At 32.5% G+C, this 22,818-nt stretch overlaps 1 protein-coding gene and 1 long non-coding RNA gene across 3 annotated transcripts; both read left to right on the forward strand.

Moving 5' to 3' along the window:
• Positions 1-2,428: 2,428 nt before the first annotated feature.
• LOC128396366 (uncharacterized) lies at positions 2,429-19,297 on the forward strand. The gene is made up of 3 exons (XR_008326789.1): positions 2,429-3,211; positions 15,986-16,275; positions 17,660-19,297. It is a non-coding gene; the product is annotated as an uncharacterized LOC128396366 (long non-coding RNA).
• Positions 10,024-12,927, forward strand: LOC128396339 (homeobox protein Hox-A5-like). 2 transcript variants are annotated; one of them, XM_053356912.1, is made up of 2 exons: positions 10,024-12,025; positions 12,418-12,927. In XM_053356912.1, the coding sequence occupies exons 1-2, from the start codon at positions 11,122-11,124 to the stop codon at positions 12,834-12,836; spliced, it is 1,323 nt and encodes a 440-aa protein (XP_053212887.1). In that variant the 5' UTR covers positions 10,024-11,121; the 3' UTR covers positions 12,837-12,927. The 2 variants fall into 2 exon arrangements, with proteins under 2 accessions (XP_053212887.1, XP_053212888.1); XM_053356913.1 differs by having other exon boundaries at positions 10,024-12,019.
• Positions 19,298-22,818: the final 3,521 nt, after the last annotated feature.

Genomic DNA, 22,818 nt, shown 5'->3' on the forward strand with positions numbered 1-22,818 from the left:
AAAGAAAAACAATTCTCCCAACCCTTTTTTTCTCGTCCCGATGGTAAATTTCAATGGAAAACTTTCTCTCTCTGTAGAATATAATATTTTCTCTCTCTCTCTCTCTCTCTCTCTCTCTCTCTCTGATCAGCTTAAGCAAATAAGCGTGAAAAAGTTTAATTAGAAAAGAGTCACAGAAGACAAGCTACAGAATCTCAATTAATCTTCATTATCACGGAATCAACCATTTCGTTTATCCAAAGATCTGTATCAATATTGTCAGGGAAGAAAAATATAAATACATTTTACCAGGTAGATTATTGAATATTATTGTTAAAAAGGTAAAATGTGGCATTTGATCATTAATCAGGTTTCACTTTTTCTCTCTTGACATGTTACCTGGATATTGACTTTATGGGTGACCTGAAATGAGTGACATGTTTTTACCACGTTAGAGTTTAATTTTCCACCATGTTTACCTCACATGGAATCAGAAATCTTTCAACATCATCATTCAAACTCGATGTACTATCAATAAGTAAGAAACAGGAAAAAAAAATAGAAAACATTACAACTCAATTCTAACCAATTCCAAGATCAAGATCATTATCCAATCTTACTAAACGACTTCAATAGGTGTCACTAGTTGATACTAATTCTCATCTTGATTGTTGAAGAAGAAGAAGAAAAAAAATAATATCAATTTGATTCGATGTCACAGTTTCACATGTTCACAACTGACCAACACTTTTAGGAGAGGTCAAGCTTTGTACTGACCTATGTACCTCTTTGAATATGAGGTCGGCTTATCATTCATATTTTAAGTGGACCAGAAAATATGAACATGGTGATGAAAGGAGTCAATCATATTCAATCATATTCAATCATACTTACAATACTTATCTTGACATGTATTGATCTTGACACGAGAACGATAATTGATCATTTGCCCTGGAGAGTGAGAGAGGGAGTGAGATTACTGTTTTGTTTGTGAACAAGATGATGACCAATTATGATGTTTAAAAAGTCAAAATTATGATTGATGGGAAAATTGATTGACCAGTAGAAAATGTAAGATGACCTTAGAAAAATTAACCTTAAGGAAACAAAAATGAATCTGTCATAACTGTTGACGCCCGTCAAGATTATCATAATCTCACTGGTTATTAATTGGATTATCAGTTATCCAACGGTGAACAGATTACATAATTATATTTTCTGCTTCAATTTAATCTTAATCTACTTTAACATGTTATCTTAATGGTTTTAACATTTTATCAAATGAAAACTTGTCAAGTTTAAGGTCTTCATTTAATCATTTGGACATGATGATAAATGTCAACAAATGTTACCTTCGACCTCTAATTGTTATTGTTTTCATTTCCTTAAGGTAAGATTATTTTTCGCAATCTAATCAGTTTGGGGACAATTAAATGAAAATGGTTGACAATTTAGTTTGATCAATTTTTCACATTTCAATGTCTTTCGATTAACTTTAATTGTTGTCTAATTGTGATCCGGTTTTCGGTGATATTTTTGGTAGGTTAGCCGATTTGCCTTCAATCAACTGGCTGAGACTTTGGTTGATTTTGTCGTGTTGGTTGCGACCAATGGTTGGTTGATCTTAGAGAGAAAGAGAGTGAGAATGGAAGAGAATAGTGAGCAGGGAGCTGGTGGAGAAAAGATGATAAGAAAGGGAGAGGGAGAGCGAAAGAAGAAAAATTTGTTAACTCAGTCGATTTCGAAGCAACTTTAAGCTGATAAATAATCGACTGACAAATCGACTGATCCGATTAACGTTGTTTCTTTGTTTTTTTTTTGTTGTTGATTAACTTTCCAATTTAGATGAGCAATTATTAAATTAATCAGCAAATATTTTTGCTGATTAGATAATAATCAAATTTATTGTGCAATTTTCTGGTTTGATTGTGTGATTAGACCAAAATCTGGTTGAATTAGGTTAATATGAGATAATCTAAATTGTTGGTTGATGATTAAAGTTAATCATTTGAGATGAGCTGATGCAATTGACACAATTAACCCTCAAGTTTAACTGTAATACGAGAAAGAAGATGGAGCTTCCATCCATTTAAAAGTTCACCTTATTGGCGTTGATTTTGAGAGAAAGAGGAAATTATAGAAGAAAGAGAAAAAGTAAGATAGAAAAGAGAAGAAAGAGAAAAAGAAAGAGAAGAAAAATTATTTATGAGAATATAGGCAGAAATTCTGAGTGAGAATATCGGAAGAATCCAGTTTACTGAGTCACCTCCATGTTAAGTAAAAGTGAGAAAATATGAAAGAGAGAAGAAAAAAGTACGAAACTAAAAGAGAAGGAAAAAAGAAAGAGAGAGAAAAAAGAGAGAGCGAAAAAAGAAAGAAAGCTGAGAGTGGAAAAGAAGAGGAGAGAGAGAGAAAATATTAGAGAGAGAGAGAGAGAGAGAAAGTGAGTGAGAGAAGAGAAAAAAAAATTGTGAGAGTGAGATTGAGTCGTAAAGTATATGAAGTCCATTTACTGACGCAAGAGAAGTGGAAGAAGTATCAATGTAATTGTTGAGTTTTAATTAACGACTTGAATTGGAAAACAATTAACCAACAATCAACGAATATTGTTCATCGTAATTCGCAATTAAATCAGTGTTTTTTCTTGTATTTATCATCGATTGTCTCTCTACATTATCATGAATCATTCTCACTGTTTCTCTCTCTCACTTTGTCGATATAATTTTTTTTCTGGTGAAAAGTGATTCTTGTTAATTGAGTTAATTGAGTTTCATATGTAAATGCATGATTGTGATGGTCAAGACAGTTTGATTGTCCATTGAATTTTCATTTCCATTGAAAACAAAATTCTATTCATTTAATTGTTTCACAATCTTAATTCTCCATCATCTTCACCAACATGAAATCATCTTCTTCATCATCTTCTTCCTCTCTCATTGTCATGCGCATCTTTTTAACCTCATCGACATTTTCACCTTCCCAAATCAATCTCAATGTTCATCATCATCATCACCATTTCCATCCCGAATAATCAACTGTAATTACACCAACATCTTAAATTGTAATTAGTACAACTTGTGATTCTTTTGATGAACCATTTTCATTTTCTCTCTATTACCAAATAAGTGATAATTTTTGTGCAAAACGGATAACAAAACCATCACCAACTTTCAGCATCTCTTTTAGCATCCTCATCATCTCGATCCACCACCAGATCTTTCAGATGAAAATGGTAAGAATGTTCAACTTTTTCTATTCTCTTTTTCTCTTGCCTCGACTAAGCTTGAAATTTAGCTGATTGATTCATCAAAATGAATTGATTATCGCCTTTGAACAGCAAAGGAAAAACAAATAAACGCTTCGAATGAGTGAGAATCAGTTTATAGGCAAAACTAAACCCAAAACCCAAAATGATTTTATGTATTTCTGCCTGTGCACTCAAGCTAATCGATTAGTTTGTTTACTCTATACCAAATTATTGAACATTCTGAGTACTTGGAACTGTCCCTGATTCACCAGGTACTTTCTCTCTCTCTCTCCCTGATCATTTGTCCATTTCTATGAGATTTATCGATAATAGTTGAGGTGAACACCCAATTGAAATGAAAGATATTCAATTGTGTCTTCTTTTGACTTGATCATCTTTGTTATGCTTCACTCGTTTACTTTCAATTGATTCAATTGACTCATGATGATTATCCATATGATATGCATGAGATTTTCATGGAACACTTGGTTTATTGAATATTTAACTATCTCCAAGTAAATATTATTAAATGAGATTCATTTGAATAGATAACTGATTGATCATTTGATAATAATGGTCAATTATTTTACTATTTCAGCTCTCAGATTTTCAGGTAACAAGTTTTTACCTTGTAAATGTTAATTCTGGAAAAGTAAGATGATATTCATGAGATTTTTTTTTTCGTTTCTTACCTGAAACCTTGAGGTTAATATAATGATAAGGTTTTTGAGTGGAAATATTTTTCTGCCTCGCAACAAATGAACTTAATTATGATAATAACTTCATTTCTTGTTCATGTAATTTAGATGAATAACCTCAGATTTTCTTCTAATTGGCTGTGAGAGAGAAATGAAAAAAAGAAAAAGAGGTTCCTCTATGTAAGCTCAGCTTCTCGACTCCACCTTCCATGTAAATACCCTCCGATAATTAGACTTAACAAGGATGGAAAAGAGAAAACGTTTTGTTTTTTTTCCTTTCTCTCTCTCTCTCTCTCTCTTCGTCCTGGGCTTTAGCTACTTTGAAAGTCCATTGGAATGATAATGATACTTGAGAAGAAGGACAAAGCTGGACACAAGAAGCTTCTATCAACTATGAAGAGGAAAAAGGAGAAAAAAGAGAGAAAGAGAGAAATAGGATCGATGCTAATAAAATGAAAGAAAAGAAAGGAAATATAAGAGAGAGAAAGAGAGAGAGAGAAGAGATGGAGTAAAAAGGAATAAAATAAAAAGGAGATTATTGATTTATTTTCTATTCGATCTCAATTGAAGACTTTGAATGAGGAGAAAACAGAGATTCAAGTTTGAGAAAGAAGAGAACGAAAAAGATAGAATTTGCTTCTCTTCTTAACAACCACTCCTTAAAAAGTAAACATGGCTACCTTAAGATGAGGAGGTGACGTTTTTCATCTTGAAGAGAGGATGAAGATAACCAATCATGTGGGGAGAAGAGAGAGAGAGAGAGTAAAATTACTCAAGAAAATTAAATTGTATGAAAATTAGAAAAGGTAGATTGCTGGAAGATAATTCAGTGTAATTAAGATTATGATTATGTTGATGAGAGAAAAGTGAGTTTGAGATGAAAGAATTGATTTAACATTGGAAACGTTTTCCATCTCCTTCTTGTCTTAATATTCTGAGCAAATGGAAGAAGAAAAAAAAGAATAAAAGAAAGAGAGAATTTTTTCCTCTTTCTTCATCATCATTATCATCTTGATTCTCTGGTTTTTTCTTTTGTTTATAGAAAGATGAGCTAATTATGATTTCATCTTCATCTTCATCATTAACATTATCATTAAACAGGTTCTTCTTTAGCTTCCAAAAAGTAATTTAATTTTTCTTGTTTATTCATTCAATCGATGAACATGATGAACATGAGAAAGAAGAGAGAGAGAGAGAGAGAGAGAGATGCTAATGAGAACGGAGGTCATGGAGAAATTGATTTTCTTCCTCTGCTCGATTCGAGCTGAAATTAACTCGATACCTGGAGAAAAGACAAAGGTCACATCTGAGTGATTCTCATGTAATAACATTTGAATATGTTGATTATAGTTGAATAATTATCTCGATTATAGGTTCGGGTTTTTGATCTTCCAAAGACAAGATCATTTTTCATCTTTTACATTAAGATAGAAAGAGAATGAAAATCAAGCCAAAGGCGAAATTGTTTCCTTTTGCTTTTCTTGTATTCGATGGCTCATGTCGAGTAGAAACAAAATAGTTGAGTTTACATGGTTATTAGTTTCATTCATTTTCGCTGACATTCAAAAAGAAGAGAAGAAAAAATAAGCTAAGTAAATTCTCTCATCATCATTATCATCATGTTGATGCTCTTTAATGACTCAATCATAGTTTTGGTACTTTTTGGCTCTCGTAACTAAACGAATTACATTTAGGTAAAAGAGCAGAAGTCAAGAGGCGAAGTGACCTCAAAGTTTTACGCCTTTAGAGAGGAAAGAGCATGTTACCAAAGAGAAGATAGAGGAAGATGAAGAGAGAGAGAGAGAGAGAGAGGAAGAAAAGCTGAGGAACGAAAAAGATGAGGATGAATGATAAGATGAAGAGAATAAGAAATTTAAAAATATTCTTTTCTTTTGGACATGGAAACGACCTATAAATCGATAACTTTTTCCTTCTTCTCGTAGATGTCACTAGCTAATAACTAGTTCTATTTAGAATTATTGAGAATTGATTTGCTTTATTTTCTGATTCTTTGGAACTATGAAATTATTAAATTATTCGTTCTCGTTGTTTATAAGTTTTATTGTCCTAACGAAATTAAGATTTAATATTCAAAGATGTAAATATTAGGGTTGAGAGATTATGCAAATTAATGATCAAGATTAATTTTTGAGAGATTCAAAGTTCTTGTTTGGTTTTCTATTTATTCAATTTTTCTTATAACAGTTTCAAAATTTTCGGCAAAACTTTTGATAAAAAGTGAGCGCCATCTATTGGCTATTTGATTCTCTTTTTCATTCATACGAGTTGAACGATTTTAGATTTTAAACATCGATGGTGAAGTAAGAGTTTCAAGGAAAATCGATTTAAAAGCGAAAGAGAAAAAGACACAGAGGAGACAGAGAAGATCGAATGAGGAAAAACTCTAAGAGAAAGGGAAAAGAATTCACTCTTGATTTAAAGAGGAAAATCAATCAGATGATCAGGCCTGGAAATCGATGGTTTTATATAATCGATCTCCATCTTTTCTCATGATTTAGTAGATCAATTGACACAATTCATAGAAGTTGAAAGTTCACCTAATCAATTAGAGTTTTATTCGAATCGTCTCTCTATCTCTCTCTCTCATTTATTCATTCTGATGACTAATGATCACGAACATCTCAATAAGAGAAAGACTTAAGTTAGTTTTTCAATTTTCGATTTCTAATGAGATAAGTGAAAGAACTTACAAAATTAACGAATTTTAATCGACATTAGTTAATCATCAAGTCTTTGAGAATGAATCTGTTTATACTTAGGGTTCTTAGAACATTTTATCGAGTGCAACTTCCGGTGCATTAGACAATCAAGTTTCTGGATGTAACAATTAATCGTTTTTAGCTTATAATTGATTGATTGTTGGTTGATGAGTGATTGAAAATTTGACGTTCTCGCCGATGAATTAATTTTGTTTAATTAACTAGATTTTCTCATTCGAGTGAAAAAAATCAGGTTCTTAATAATGAAAAGTCACTTGTGATTAACTAAACACTGGCTTTGCAATAGAATCAGTAGTCGATAGATGTCACTACTCGAGCCTTTTCATGTTTCGATTTATTTTATTGATCAGTCGCATCGATTTTTTAGCGAAAAGAATTGATCGATATCAATCGATTCGAAGTAAGAAATTGCAACTGACATCGAATCGACAGATCGCACAAAAGATCGAAAGTTTCGATTCTTATCATCGATTTTTTCGAATCGAGATTCTCGATTACTTTTAATTCTACCATTTGGTAAATGAATTCATTGATTTTATTAGATTGTCACTCGAAAAATTTGCAATCAAATTGATATAAAAGTGAATTATGATTAGTTGATTGTTTGGAGCTTATGTTCATCTATTGCTCAAAGTGATTAAAGACTTGTTGTAATTGTTAATTGATGAACGAGTTTCCTTGTTCATTATTTAAGTTGAGTTAATTGTTATTTGAATGGATTGTTTCATCAATTTTTAATTGTGAAATGATCAAAGTTGAAAACGAATTAAGAAAAATGAAATTTCCACAGTTTAAAGGTTAAGGTTATTGAAGATAATGATGATTATGATTAAGATTACAATCCAACAATTTTAATTGTTGATGTTATTAACTTTTTCTTAAATACTTTTCTCATAATCTTTGATTCCTTGATTAGCCAATTTAACCTTTCACCTTGACTACAAAGATTCCAATATAATGATGATAACGTTGGTATTTTTTGTTCTCTTCGTCTCAAATCCTTTTCTTCATTAACTTGTTTCGATCTGTTCGAGAATTCAAACCAATAGATGTCACTCAAGTTCCCGATAGAAAAACTTTTCTCATTTCAGTGAAACTTTGGTTTCATCGAAAATCCCCCAGATGGCGACTCAGTCACCATTGTTTCGAAATCGAAAGAAAAACAAAACGATTTCAACTCAAATTTTCATTTTCTAAACAATTATAATTAATTTTTAATTAGTAATCAAATGTTTAATCTACTTCTTGCAATAATCTTCTATTCTAAACTCGGAGTGGTTATTTTTTCAAGTTCCCTTTCAATGATAATAAAACTTTTTCGACTTCGTTAATAACTAATATTGAATATCTTTTTTGTTCCAAGTTTTTATTGTGAAAATGAATCAACTATTGCTCTACATTCACCCTGTAGATCCGAATTTGTCAAAGAATTGATTTACCACGAATTCGGCTCTAGAGAGGTTTGTGTGGTGCATATCATGCATCGTCTTCATCTTCAATATCATCAAACTTTTTTCTCTAACCAAATAGTCTATACATCAACCACGCCTTTGCTTTTTTCTTCCATTTTTTTCTCTCTCTCTCTTTCCTTTCGACAATTCTCTTACTTTTCCTCTTTCTCCATCATCATCATCATCATCATAATCTTTCCTCATCCTATTAATATATGAGCCTCTCAATCATTTTTGGTCAGCTTTTTGGTTATGCTATTTATTTTTACCAACTCTCTCACTCTCTCTCTCTCTCTTTCTAACTTAAACAACTCAATTGGCTCATTCATCCTAATCATCATAATCATCAACATAATCTTGAGCTCTTGGGCTACACGGTGTAAAAAATTATGTCTCTCTGACAATAACTTTGATAAATATATATACATCTTAATTAGCAACTTAATCAATCAAGAAAATAACAACAACCTAAGGTGATTTAACAATAACAATTTGATGAGGTTTAATCATCTGATTATTTGTATTATTAGACATTTGATCTCGTCTCCTGGTTCGTCATTATCATCATCTTTTCCTCTCCCTGGTTTTACTGGCATGGAATAAGTGACACGCTGTATGAAAGAGGCTAATATAAACATTTATGCGAATAGAATTGGGTGGAGTAGAGCAGAAAAAAGAAGAAGAAGATGATGATGATAATGAGAATGATGAATATGATGATAGTAGAAAAAAAAGAAGAGAGAAAATCAGGTATCAGTTTGATGAAGAAGAAGAAGAAAAATTTGAGTGAAAAAAGAATAAGACTTTGTATAGATCCATCATTTCTCAACCTATACTCACTCACTCACTCTCTCTCTCTCCTTTCATGATGATGATGATCATTATTCAGATCGATCTTGATCGACGAAAACGATGAAATTATTCCAGGTCATCTTGTCCACTATTTTCATCAACCAACAAACGGTAATCCAAAGTGTTTCAAATGTTCACCTGACAATTTTTTGAGGCTCTATGACTTATGGCTTATCGTTGTTTTGACCTGTTTCGAGGTTGGAAATTAGTCCCTAGTGGATTGCTAATTATTAATCCGAAGCCACATCTAAGGTTAGCCGGTCAGATTATCTATTGACTGGTCATTTCGTTGTTTTGATTGTTCTAAACCCCTAGAGACTAATTTTAAACCGTAACATTTGAAACACTTTACCGTTTGTTGGTCGATGAAAATAAAGGAAAAGATGACCTGGAATAATTTCATCGTTTTCGTCGATCAAGATCGATCTGAATAATGATCATGATGAAAGGAGAGAGAGAGAAGAGAGAGTGAGTGAGTATAGGTTGAGAAATGATGGATCTATACAAAGTCTTATTCTTTTTTCACTCAAATTTTTCTTCTTCTTCTTCATCAAACTGATACCTGATTTTCTCTTTTTTTCTACTATAATCATATTCATCATTCTCATTATCATCATCATCTTTTTTTCCAACTCACTCTTGTTCACATTTTCTTTTTCTCTCTGACTCTGGCTTCCTCTCTCTCTCTCTCCATCTATTTCTTCAGGTACTAATACATGAGAATAAGAGCTGATGATGAGAATAAGAATGATGGTAGCGAAAGAAAAAGCGAGAGAGAAAGAATCAGGTATCATTTGATTCTAGCGTAAGTAAAAGATAATCATTAAATTGAGAAGAATAAAAAATATTGATGCAACAAAAAATTCTGGTTATTTGGTTGAGAGAAAGAGAAAGAGAAAGAAAGAGAGAGATGATGATGGTGATGATGAACCAGAAGATGAGAAGACAAGAGAAGAAAAAGAGAGAGTACGAAATTTTTGCAAACATATAATCTTGCATCTTTTTCCGAGCAAAAAATTAGAGAGAGAGAGAGAGAGAGAGAGAGAGAGAGATGAGAGTATAATGGAAAAGAAAGAGAGAGAGAGAGAGAGCTCAAAATTTTCGCTTCCACAGCATACATATAATCTTGGATCTTTTTTGCAAGAGAGGAAGATGAGAGAGAGAGAGAGAGAGGGAGAGGGAGAGATGATAATGAAAAAAGAGGCAAGGCAATCGTGAAGAGAATGAAAGATGAAAAGAGAGCAACTTTTATTTTCTCTTTTCTCCAACCAATAGTGAAACAATTTATCAATGGACGAAAAATTTATTGACTAAAAAAGAAAAAAAAGTTACCCAAAAATTGCGAAAATCGTTAATTATCGTTAGGGTCAAGTGTCCATTCTTAACTCTCGTTAAAACCTCTCACTTTCTCGTCACTCAATTAAAATGACTAAACTCAATTGCGAACAATTAACTTATCAGTTTACAAATGAGTCTAATGTTTTATTGCCTTTTCGAAGTCTCTTGTTATTAGAAGGGAACAAAAGTTATCGAATTGACAGTAAAACTTTTTACTCTTTTTCTCTTTTCTCGAATAACCAAAACACCGAAAAAGAATAGAGAGAGAGAGAAAAAAAAGAGAAAAGAGAAAATGAATTCTCTCAATATCTTAATTAATTCAATTGTGATATTAGAATAAAGAAAATTACATGATAAAAATTTTCTTCTTTTTCATTTTAATTTATATGTTTACCTCTTTGAACTCCTTTCGCCTCTTTCATCTCTGTCTACTTTTCTCTTTCATTTGTTTCTTCCTTTCTGGTTGGCTTATTTTCCGTCACATGTTAGCCGAAAGAGGCTGCGCAATGATGTAACCTTGTCTTTCTTTTAAATAGAAAGAGAAAAAGAAAGAGAAAAAACACAAGAAAAAGCAAAAAGAAAGACGAAAGAGAGACTCTCTTAATGGGTGGAGTTAATGGCTGGTAGAGTGTGGATAATGTGAGTAGTGTGTGTGTGTGTATGTTGATGAGAGAGAAGTAAAATGTTATGATGATAAAGGGAGAGTAGAGAGAGAGATTTGTGAAGATAGAGAGAGAGAGAAAAGAGGGAGAGAGAGAGAGTAACTTTTTTTCGAAAAAATTATTTTCTTTACCAACCAATTGAGAGCAATATTAATGACCATGAGTTCATTTTTGATGAATTGTAACCCAGCGGCTTATACCACTGCTGCCGATGTGGCCGCCGCTGCGAGTGGATATTCAAATTATTATGATGCTCCGATCGGATCCACCGTAGGAACCTCAAGCGTTCATGGAGGTGGTACTGGCGGTGGCAGTTCTAGTGCTAATATTAGTTATCCAACTAACAGTGTTATCGGAATCCATGGTTCATCAAATGATAATAATAATGGTAATCTAACCGACGATCAATTTGATCAATTAACTGATTCTCATCATCCTCATCATTCGCATCTTCCTCTTCATCATCCTGCTCATCATTCACATCACTCATCTCATCATCACCAAACTTCACCAATTCCTGGGTATCCATTTGACCCTTCTAATCACAATGTATCTCATCATCCTCATCATTCATCTCATCAACATTCCTTTGGTTTAACTCCTCATCCTCATCATCAACCTTATTATGGATCCCAAGGTGTTCCAATGGGTGCTAATGTTGCATCATCGGTGGCACCATCACCTGTTGGTAGCCATCCGGGAATAATTAATCATCCTCATCATCCATCAGTTAATCAATCTGATCTCTTTGCCCATCACAACTTTAACCATCATCACAACAGTTACCCTTCACCTTCACCAGGATTTTTAAAAAGATCACCTTCACCTTCATCCTCATCTCAACATCAACACCAACAACAACCATCACAACTTCAACCTCAACAACAATTAGATTCAAAAAGTAATTTAATAGACTGTAAATCTATTAATAGTGATCCACCTTCTCCACCGGACTGTGCAATCTCAGCCAACAGTGAAACCAATTCAGAGACTTCGGGATCAGGTCAACCTGTAATCTATCCTTGGATGAAAAAAGCGCATATCAATCAAGGTAAAGGTGAGTTTTTACTCTTATTTCCCCGCATCTTTCTCTCTCTCTCTCTCTCAACTCGAATATTCCTTTTCTCTGAGTACATTGAACATTCTGTGTCCCAGGTTATATATATTTAGATCATTAACAGAAAGTTAACATGATCATTTTTCTTCTCTTTCTTCCTTCCTTCTTCTCGACTTTATCATCATCATCATCATCGAATCATCTCCATCTTCTCCTTCTTCTTCTTCTCCTCCTTCATCTTCATCTTCTTCTTCTTCTTCTTCCTTGCTCAAATAATCTAAATCATTCTAATCATCGAAATGAAAATAACATTGATAAATAATGTTCGCGTTACTATCATTACACTTCGAATACGAATAATTATTGCTAACGAAATCGCTAACGAACCTTAGATATTGCGAAGGATAATTTATTTTGTAATGTTCAAAATGGAACCAATGTAACTGGGTTGGAATCTAAAAGACAGCGAACAGCTTATACTCGTCACCAGATATTAGAACTGGAGAAAGAATTTCATTATAATCGTTATTTAACTCGTCGTCGTCGAATTGAAATTGCTCATTCACTATTACTCAGTGAGAGACAGATAAAGATCTGGTTTCAGAATCGACGGATGAAGTGGAAAAAAGACAATAAACTGCCCAATACAAAAAATGTGAAGAAAAAAAGTCAAACAAACAACAACAACTCCAACAACACCAACAATTCAACAAACAATACAAACTCTACCACTAATAACATCAACAACAACTCCAACATCAACATCAACAACAGCAATAATACCAATGATTCACTAAATAACAAAATCTAGCATAATATATAATATAAATTATAACATAACGAAAAAAAAAACACTCAAAAAAAAGACACAATATTAAAACACTTACATATAAATACACAAATTCCCAATTTCTCAACGTTTATTGATATTCTTGATCATCTTAACCTCCCTGTCTCTCTCTCTCTTTTAATTGTCATTTTTTGAGTGATGAAGATCAATTGCCATCAATAACAATTGAACAACAAACAACTTGTAGTAATAAAATAAATTAACTCATTTCACCTCATTAATTATTACTGTTAATTGTGTGTGTTTTACTCTGAGTGAGTGTGTGTTGATATGTTAATTGTTTGTATCATGGATCCAGTTATTCATCTTCAATCAATTTATTCAATCAATGGATGGTTTTAATTAGCTGTTAACAAATGATTTGTAATCTTTTCATTATCAATGACCGATTATCTTAATCGTTAATCTCAATTGTGTGTTCTCGTGATGATAATTGTTACAATTTATATTTTTCTCTTTTTATTTTTCTCTCGTTCAAATTTCCATCACTTCTTAAATTACCCTGAACTTTTCATGATCTATTCAATTCTCTCTCTCTCTCTCACTCATGTTTTGTGGTGGGGGGAACATGGTGATCGGATGTTGTTGTTGTTGTTTTTGATGGTGGGAAGAGAGAGATGAGTTCACCCGGTGAGCTTAATCTTGATCCCACTTCGATCTTGAATTAACTCTGATTCTCAATCATGTTTATTGATTTTCTATTAATCTTTTTCTCCCCTTTTCCCTTGATAATCAGATTGGATTAAATTTCAAGTATTTCTATTTAATTTGTTAAACAGAGAGAGAGAGAAAGAAAAACTTTAATCTCAACTTGATAACTGTTGAAATTAACAAGATGATTAAATGTAATGTCACATTGGGTTAATTGTGAGAAAGACAATTAACTTTAATTTATAATTTCCACTCTTTTCCATTCATCTTATTACCAAATGCAACTCTTGAAATCAATAACTAATTAAATAATCTGTAATTGTAGTAAACAATTAGGACCAATTTAATTTAATTTAATTTTCTAACCTTTTGTGACAAAGATTATAAAGCCAAACCTAATGATGGTTAGTTAATTGTTACCCATTAACTTTCCTTGAATGAGAAAATTATTATTTCCAAAGACCAAAATTTGATCAATTCTCTGTTTTCATTAATACAATTAGAATCATGTTCACTTTAACAACAATCTATTATCTTAAACAGTTAATTTCTTGTCAGATTAATCAGCAGATTATGATTTGTTTATGTTCATCTTTACCTTGATCGCTGATGAGTTTCATTTCCATTGGTTTTACCTGGAAACCCTCATGATCCTCACCATGATCATCAATTATTTCATTGATCTGAACTTTTTTTCTTCACTGATTCTGTTAACGATATTGATGATAGTGTGTTCATCTAGAACATAGGTAAACCTCTGTTATAGGCACACCTTTGATCAACAAACAAAAGGGAAAAGTTTCTATGAGTCTATGAGAAGTTGATGATGATGATAATGATGGTGGCGAGAGAGAGAGATGATGATGAAGAGAAACCTAACCAAACCCAGATCCTATACCTTGACATGGTTGACGGCCTTTTCTCTCACAACATTATGCTCTCTTCTCCCTCCATCACCATCTCTCTCATTCTCTCTCTCTCTCTTATTCTATGTTTGCGCTCTTTCAACGTTCATTTTGACTCTTCGTGAATTTTGCTCACTATTTTTTTCCTCCTCTTTCATTTTCTTCGGCCTTGAGAGTTTTACCTCGTTTTTTCTGTTCGATTCTCTTTTTTTGGTAATATAAGAAGAGAGAGAGAGAGAGAAAAACTGTACCATTAATACAATTATCAAGCAACTTATCATTTGATACCAGATATTAAGCTACTTTGGCTTTTTTGTGTTGACCCTTAGCCCCTCAGCTGACTCTTTATACTGAGGCTGAGGGAGAGTCGATACAAAAGTTTGGGTTACTTGTGTTACCAATATAAATAATGATGCGATGGTGAGAAGACCAAATTTAATTGAAAACTTCCGTTAGACCATTAATACTCATTTGTTGGATTCGATGTGTACAATGTTGTGTATCGCTGTGGGTCCTTTTCTGTGTCACCGTCACAATAGGCACTCGCTAATTCAATTGTCAAAGTTGATTATTGTTGATATAAAACAATTTTCTCCTCCTTAATTCAAGTTAATTTGTTTCCCTAGGTACATTTGTACTTCAATAACTTGAATAAATTCATTGAAATTGAACATATTCAAGATAATTGTTTATTATTAGATCCGGAAATTATCATCATTATTATAATCACTATCATCATCTTAATGATTATCTTGTATTGTTTCATATGATTATCATGACTCAATAGACAACAATATCAACCAGGAAAGATAAACAAAAAAACTATAATGTAAAAGGTTATCACTGATGAGATAATGTCTGAATAGTTCATTTGGAAATGAGGAGAGAGAGAGATGAAAAAGAAATGATAATCAAGGGAGAGAGAATTTATCTTCCTTAAATAGAGGAAGACGATTCCAGACAAATGATCAAAGTGTCAATATGAACGAAGGCGTTTTCAATTAGGTCATTGTATCGACACCTTAACAAGTTTTCAGATTAATTGAAATTCTGAATTGTCTCAATTTCGTTTCATGATCATCATGTGCTTTTCCTCAGCTGAATCTTCATTGATTGTCTCATTCAATGTTGACCAGTTGATCAGAGAAATTGTAATCAACCAATGAGTGGAAATTTATTATTATCATGATATTCTGAGTTCATCATTTCAGAGACAGAGAGAGATACTCAGTAAATATAATATGAAAGTGACTTCATCTTTAGTGAAAGTGTGATAATGACTTTGGGTGTGGTTAATACACCTCGTTTTCAGTGTTTCATTTACTGTTTCAGTGCTTAATCATTATCGTCAATATCCTTGATATGAAAATATGGACAAAGTTATCATTAATATTATCGTTTCCAATTGATTTTCTCAATACAATTTTTTGAATAGTAAATTTTACTAATTGAGACATAGAATGCTGTTCTTAGGTGAGAAAATGTTTGATTGATTCTCAGGATATAAGCAATGATACCGGCGATTATCAATCCATCTCACTTTCTATCCTTTAGGTTAACATAATCGCTGATTGATTCACGACCAATTGGATAGAGTGGATTAGCTGGATAAAGAGATTTGTTTATACATAAATAGGACATTTTCAGATGGGCTCTTCTTTTCACCATTCAACTATATTAGTTGATTCATTTCGAGCTTGAAGAGAAAATCAATTTGTACATTTGACAGGAGAACATTTTAAATATCGATAATGTCTTTTTCCTATCGATAAGTTTCTATACTTTAATTGTGGAATCGATAATAATCATTTTAGATGAACAAAATTGATTGTTTACGATTCGAGGTAAGCTAATCTTGTGTTCCTAGTTTTATAACACGAAATGTTGTGAATATTTTGTGGTTTCCAATCAATCATCAATTGAGCTATTTAGGAACCTTAAATGTCACCAAGTTAATGTGAAAAATTTGATTCTAAAATGAGGAAGAAGAGGAGAAAAAAAATAGAAACTTTTTTAAGTTCTGTAAGGTAAGCTGAAGATGCGATTGAGAGGAAAACTGAAAGAATTAGAATATCATTTGATATAATCTTGAGAAATGTTGGTAGAGAACCAAAATTTAAACATTTCTATTCTGTTTGATGAAAAGTCAATTTCGAAATCCCCCTGAAAGCCTGAATTTAAATCTACGCTTGACTTTTCTACGCTCCGATAATTATACCTTGAAATGGTTTCTTTTATTTTCTGGTGTCTCCATTTTCAAGCAAGAAGAAAAAAGTATAATCAAAATATAAAAAGGCTCTAATGGTAGGAAGAAGAGGTGGGAGGTTAGAGAGATAGAGTGAGAGAGGCAAAGACCCGAGTGATGCATGTATACATATTCAAGGAGAAAGAGAGAGAGAGAGAGAGAGAGAGAGAGAGAGCTCAGTTGTCATGCAGAGAGTTGAATTAAAACAGGAATACAAAACATCCTGGGTTAGGTTATGTTACGCATTTGAAACCAGGATACTACCTTGGAAACAGCGTCGCTTTTGTTGCCTGTGAGCACGAAACTTTACCCTGAGGGAGGTTTGTTAACATGAATAGACCAGAGTGCAAATGAATTGTCAGAATAAAGTTCAGGGGAAATTTGGAAAAATTTGAAAATTCGTAACTCTTAATGACCATGTTGATGTTTCAGATTGAATTTCATTTGAAAATCTTTTCCTTCAAACTCACATTGATTGTTTAAGATATTAAATCATTTCTGTTTATTTATTTTTCTTTTGTTTATTTAAACATTTCTCGTCAACAATTAACTTAATTAACTTAACTCTCTCCTATTAATTAATTAGTATTTAGTAATGTTGACAATTGAACACTGATTGTTTAATGTTATTTGATAATTTGTCAGATTAATTATCTTTACACTTTAACATGTGAAAACTTGTAAATCTTTCATAATTTTACTGACTAATTAGTTAAATTATTGATTTTTATCATCATGGTTAAGATAATTATTAATATTATCCTTGAGTGTAACAAAATCACTACAAGCATTTCATCAGAATTCATAAGAATCAAATTTTCTCAATCGGGGATTAATCATTATCGATTGAGCGATAACGATTAACGATTCTAAGGTCACTTTTCGGTCCGTCCAATAAACGTGAAACTTATCATCAAGATGAAAGTGATTAAAGTGATTAGAGAATTAAAATTAATGACTAATGTATTTGATTTATATACAAGATTATACATGTTAGGTTACGGAAGATTAATCAATCGACGGGAAAATTAATGGCCTAAGAATCCGTTCTTATAGACTCGTGGCATAGATATTAATATATCATCTTGAAAATACAAAATCAACATAGGAATCTATGGGAATGTGATAACATTTAATTGATGGAAACAGGTAAAAACCTTGAACTGGATTAGTTAATGATTTTGAGTCAATTATGAAATAACAATGAATTGTTTCACATGAATGAAAAACTTGAACGTTTTTTTTTTGATCAATTAGTTGATTGTCAATTCTAATCACTGTAAATCTTTTGCACCTCATCAATTTAAACATGATACAAGTCTCGCAATTTTAACACCTCATTAACAATATTATGAATACCAATGGGTGATAATGTTATTACATAAACTGTCGGTGATAATAACTCTTGGAATTATTAATCACCTTATACACCAGTTAATCATCTCAATCCTTTTTCTATGTTAATCACCGTAAATCACAATAAATTAACAACAATTGAAGATGATCCGCCATCCCAACAGGAGATTTAACCGGTTATCCACCTGGAGATGACCAAAATGACCAATGGTGACCCAAAGAAAAGTCAAACGAGCAAAAAAAAGGAAAGGTAAGTAAACCTTTTTTTGTTCATTCTCGAACTACAAACCCAATGAAATTTAGATTTATAAATGTAACTCGAAACTTTGTACAAACAATTAACTGATTCAATGATTCCAATGGAAATTGATTTATCATCTGTTGATAATGATGAACAATTAACAGCAGATTAATTGCAATTAATATTTTTATCATTCTCTCTCCTTTATTAGTACAACTGTTTTCAACAATTGAAACTCTAATCAACATCTCTGATCAACTATATTATCCAATGTTACCAAACAATTGACTGATCATCAGACTTAACAATTAAGCTAATCAATCAGATGATCACCTTGATAATCAACTAATAACTTGTGAGAAAATAGACTCATCTGCTTATGGATAATCAAAGAGACGAAAATATCAATTAAACCAATTCGAATTTTTTTTTCTCCAAATTCTAAAATAATCAATCATCATCATTTCGACGTGTTACCTGTCACACTATTCATCCTGATTCCAAGCATTCGGAGCAGAAACTTTTCTATCTTCACCCTGAAAGTTAATTTCTCTCTCTCTCTCTCTCTCTCTCTCTCTCATCATCATCATCATCTCATCTTCAATGGATTAAATTGCTGTTTGATTCCTAATTCCTAATCAATTGGTTACCAGCGATTATAATTATTGATGAAGTGAAAAATTTACTATTCTCACAAACTTATTTTCGCGGTTGAATATTTCTTACCTTCTCTCTCTTTTCATCATCATCATCATCATCATCATTAGTATTTTCTCTTTCTTTTTACCTTTTCCTCTTTTCCTCTTCTCTTCTTCTCTCTCACTAATGACTTGCAAACTAAAGCCATTAAATAAACATCTCTAATGAGCATCTTTCCTTACACAGTGTAACTACCTGGATAAAAAGTTTTCCTTAAATAAAAAATTATTAACTCTCAATGTAATTATTATGATAATTTTTTTCTTCTTCTTCAATCTCTGTGTTTGTTTACCCAGGGAAACCTGAATCTCCGTGCAAAATCATGATACTTATCATACCAATGAAATTATTCATCAGATTCTCAGTCAATGAGCAACAATAAAGTTCTGGGTTAAAAGAGAATCACTTTTTCCTTCATTAAAGTTTGAAAATTTTGTTTTCTTTTCAATCAGATAAAATATAAATATAAAAAAATGAACGATGGTGATGAAGATGATGAAGATTAAGAGGAGGTTCAATCTCCCTCCCTTTCGAAGGGTGGAAATGGGACAAAGTCACTTACAGAACACTCTGTAGGCTGTTGGGTGGTGTTTGGATGTTGGTGTTGGCTTAATTTGGTTTCAGCTTTTCGTCAGATTACCTTATCTTTGTAGCCCAGTTATAGCTCACAGAGGATGATGAAAAAAAGAGAAGAAGATGAAAGATGATGTGTGTGTGAGAGAGAGAGGGAGGGAGAGTGGAAAGGGAATTATGAGAGCGGGTTGAATAGTAGAAAATGTATCACGAAAACGGATCCACCTTTTCTTACTTTCTTATAATTGTCCCTTTCACTTTTTTACTCTCATCCACTAATCTCTTTCCTTAATCAGTTTCATCCTCATCTTCATCTCATGTAACAAAGTTACTTGCATATTCTGTTTTATTTTAGCTTCATCCTCTCTTCGCATCCATTGCAATGGGACATTGTCAAAGTAAATACATTGTTCATTTTATTTATACTTCTACATCATCAGCATCATCTTTCCAGCTTAATCCGTAATCACTATGATCCACTCGAGGGATTCCTTTGAGATTTATCATTTATTTTTCTTCTCTTCATCATCTTCACATTAAAAACCAATTTGATAAAAAAGTAAGATGATCAATCGACCTACACCGACTAGAAACATTTCAAATCTCTCCGATATTATTAATAGAACTTGAATTAATAACTATAGACTAAGATCTCTCTCTATCTCTCTCTCTTTCTCTTGATCGTTTTTAGTATTTCCTTTTCTTCTTCTTCATTTTATCATCTTCATCTTCATCCTCATCATCGTCTTCTTGTTATAATCTTTGCTTGATGATAAGGTATCTCTCCTTCCTATAATATAAAAGTCTCCTGCAGAATAAGCTACAACTGCTGCTGGCGCAACTTCTCAGGGTGAGGATGGAAAAAAATGAAACAGTGAAGAAAATGAGAAAGATGATGAAGACTGACTTAATATTGATTATGATGGATGAGTATTATGTAAATATTATATAGAAAATTATAATGTCTTTGTTAGGTTGAGACTTTTTCATCATCTCCATCTTTTACTGTAACTTTAAAGCCTTAAGAGAAAGAGAGAGAGAGAAAGGGAAAGGAAAAGAAGCCATGATAGGTCAGATGAAGAAGATGAAGAAGATGAAGAAGATGATGATGATGCAGAGGAAGAATAAGGATATAAGGAATGATGATGAAGAAATGGAAGATGCAGAAAAAAAGAAACCTGAGAATATAACTACCTACCTACAGAGTTAGAACTGGACAATTGGAGTAAAATAATAATAGAGAATGTGAATAAGTGAGAATCGACTATTATTATGTTTAAGAAACTGTAGGATGATGTTGATGCTAATGATGAAGATGATGAAGATGATGATAGGCATAAGCTGACTGATGGAAACTTTTTTTTCTTCATCTTTCATTACGATAAAAGTTTCGAGTGAAAAAAAAAGATCAACCAATTGGAAATGGTGTTTGTATTTACACTTAGATATTAATACTATGTTTATATCTTTGAACAGGTAAGAAAAACCTATGGAAAAAACATCCAAGTCCATGATATGGGGGAGGAAGTGGCTGTTGATACCTTTCATTTTCCAGCTTCATCATTATCATCACCATTGTTATTATTATCATTTAATCAAATAACGTCTGCTCTCCCTCCCTCTCTCTCTATCGCTCTATCCACTGGCGATGATGATGTCGAAATAACCAAGGGCTTATATTATTTTCCTCTCTTTCTCTCGCTTTCTTTGTGTGTCTCTTTTTCCACTCACGGTTTGCTATCATTCTCATTCAACCGAGAGATGTACTTTCTCTCTCTCTCTCTCAATCTCTTTTCTATCTTCTACTCCTCCTTCTGACTCTCTTTCTCTCTCCTTCTGGTTACTATCTCACTGTCCAATGTTGGCTCGAAATCGCCGCTCTCCCTCTTCCTCTTTGGTCCGTCGTTAGTCGTTAGCTTTTATCTTTATCATAATTAACCCAAATTAAGCCCATTGCCTTTTAATGCTCTTTCAGTTAATGTGCCACATTCCCGCTAATAATGAACTCTCTCCGTCCGTTTAGGTTAATCAAAAGAGGAGAAGAGCAACAAAAGTGGCTTGAGAATCTTCAAACTATTGTGATCGCTTTAAAAGTGATCATAATGAACTTATTGTCTTTCAATTGAATTCAGTTGAATTTTCAACAGAAAAATAGAAAATAAAACAAGGTCAGTATGTAGTTCACAAGGAACAAGAGTTATTCATCTTTCTGTCTCTCTCTCTCTCTAAATATACAGGGTTGGGCAGAATTGTAATAAATCAAAAATGAATAGAATTTGAGAACTATTTCTTTCATGAAATGACAGTTCGAGTTTTCTTGGAAATAGTCATGAGAAATGTTCACTAATTTGGAAACTCATCGATGATTTAATATTCTTTTTTTTTGCTTCGAAGAAAATAAAAAAAAAGATGTGCAACTTGTGGAGGAAAAGTTTCAACATTGAATTTTGATTCTCTCGAAATTGTTTTTTATTCTTCACGTTGGTGAAGTTCGAAGCAAATCGAAAATGGCAAAATAAACCTTCCCACTCCTGTATATTAACTGTTTCTCATTGAGTTTATCGTGTTCCTTGAGTGAGTAATAGAGAAAAAGAAAGTTACAACAGCTGAAAATGATGAGTATGAAGATTAGAATGATGATGTAATGATGATAATAGAAAATATAGGTTGCGATATTGACAGTTTTTGATGCTGACGAATGAAAATGAAGAGAAAAGAACATTTGTCTAAAGATTATTCTTTGACCAACTTGGAAGTTAGATGTTATCAAATGCAAAGAAAGAAGATGAGGAAGAAGAAAAAAAGTCGAAGGAGAGAAAAAGAGATAGAAAATGAAAGAATAAAGAAAGAAGAAGATGAGAAAAAGCATGAGAATGCTGATACTGGTGAAGAAGAAGAAGAAGATGATGATGATGATGATGATGAAGATGAAGATGATGAAGATAGTGAGGACAAGATAAGAAAGGGAAAGAAAGTGAAAGCTGATTGTTAGAGCTGACAAGAGATGACATGTAAGAATAGAGAAAGGGAGATACAAGGGGAGTGGGTGGTTGGTGAAGAAGAAGGAGAGATGATGATGATGATGCTAAGTGGCGGATGAGGATGATGATGGTGGAATGAGCAAGAAAAGTTCATGAGAATAATGGTGAAAATTCTTTGGTAAAAGTGAAAGTACCATGGATGGTTTTCTTCTTCTTCTTCTTCTTCTTATATTTGTGTGACTAGAAAATGATGAGAGATGAAGATTCAGAATGATGAATGGAGTTCGGAAAG

This window comes from Panonychus citri, unplaced genomic scaffold, assembly GCF_014898815.1.
Source record: "Panonychus citri isolate SS breed McGregor unplaced genomic scaffold, ASM1489881v1 Contig00143, whole genome shotgun sequence".
NCBI lineage: Eukaryota > Metazoa > Arthropoda > Arachnida > Trombidiformes > Tetranychidae > Panonychus > Panonychus citri.

Coding starts and splice junctions, on each gene's coding strand:
- LOC128396339 (XM_053356912.1), top strand. CDS start 11,122: ATGACCATGAGTTCATTTTTGATGAATTGTAACCCAGCGGCTTATACC. Junction 12,026..12,417: donor GCATATCAATCAAGGTAAAG/GTGAGTTTTTAC, acceptor AACGAACCTTAG/ATATTGCGAAGGATAATTTA.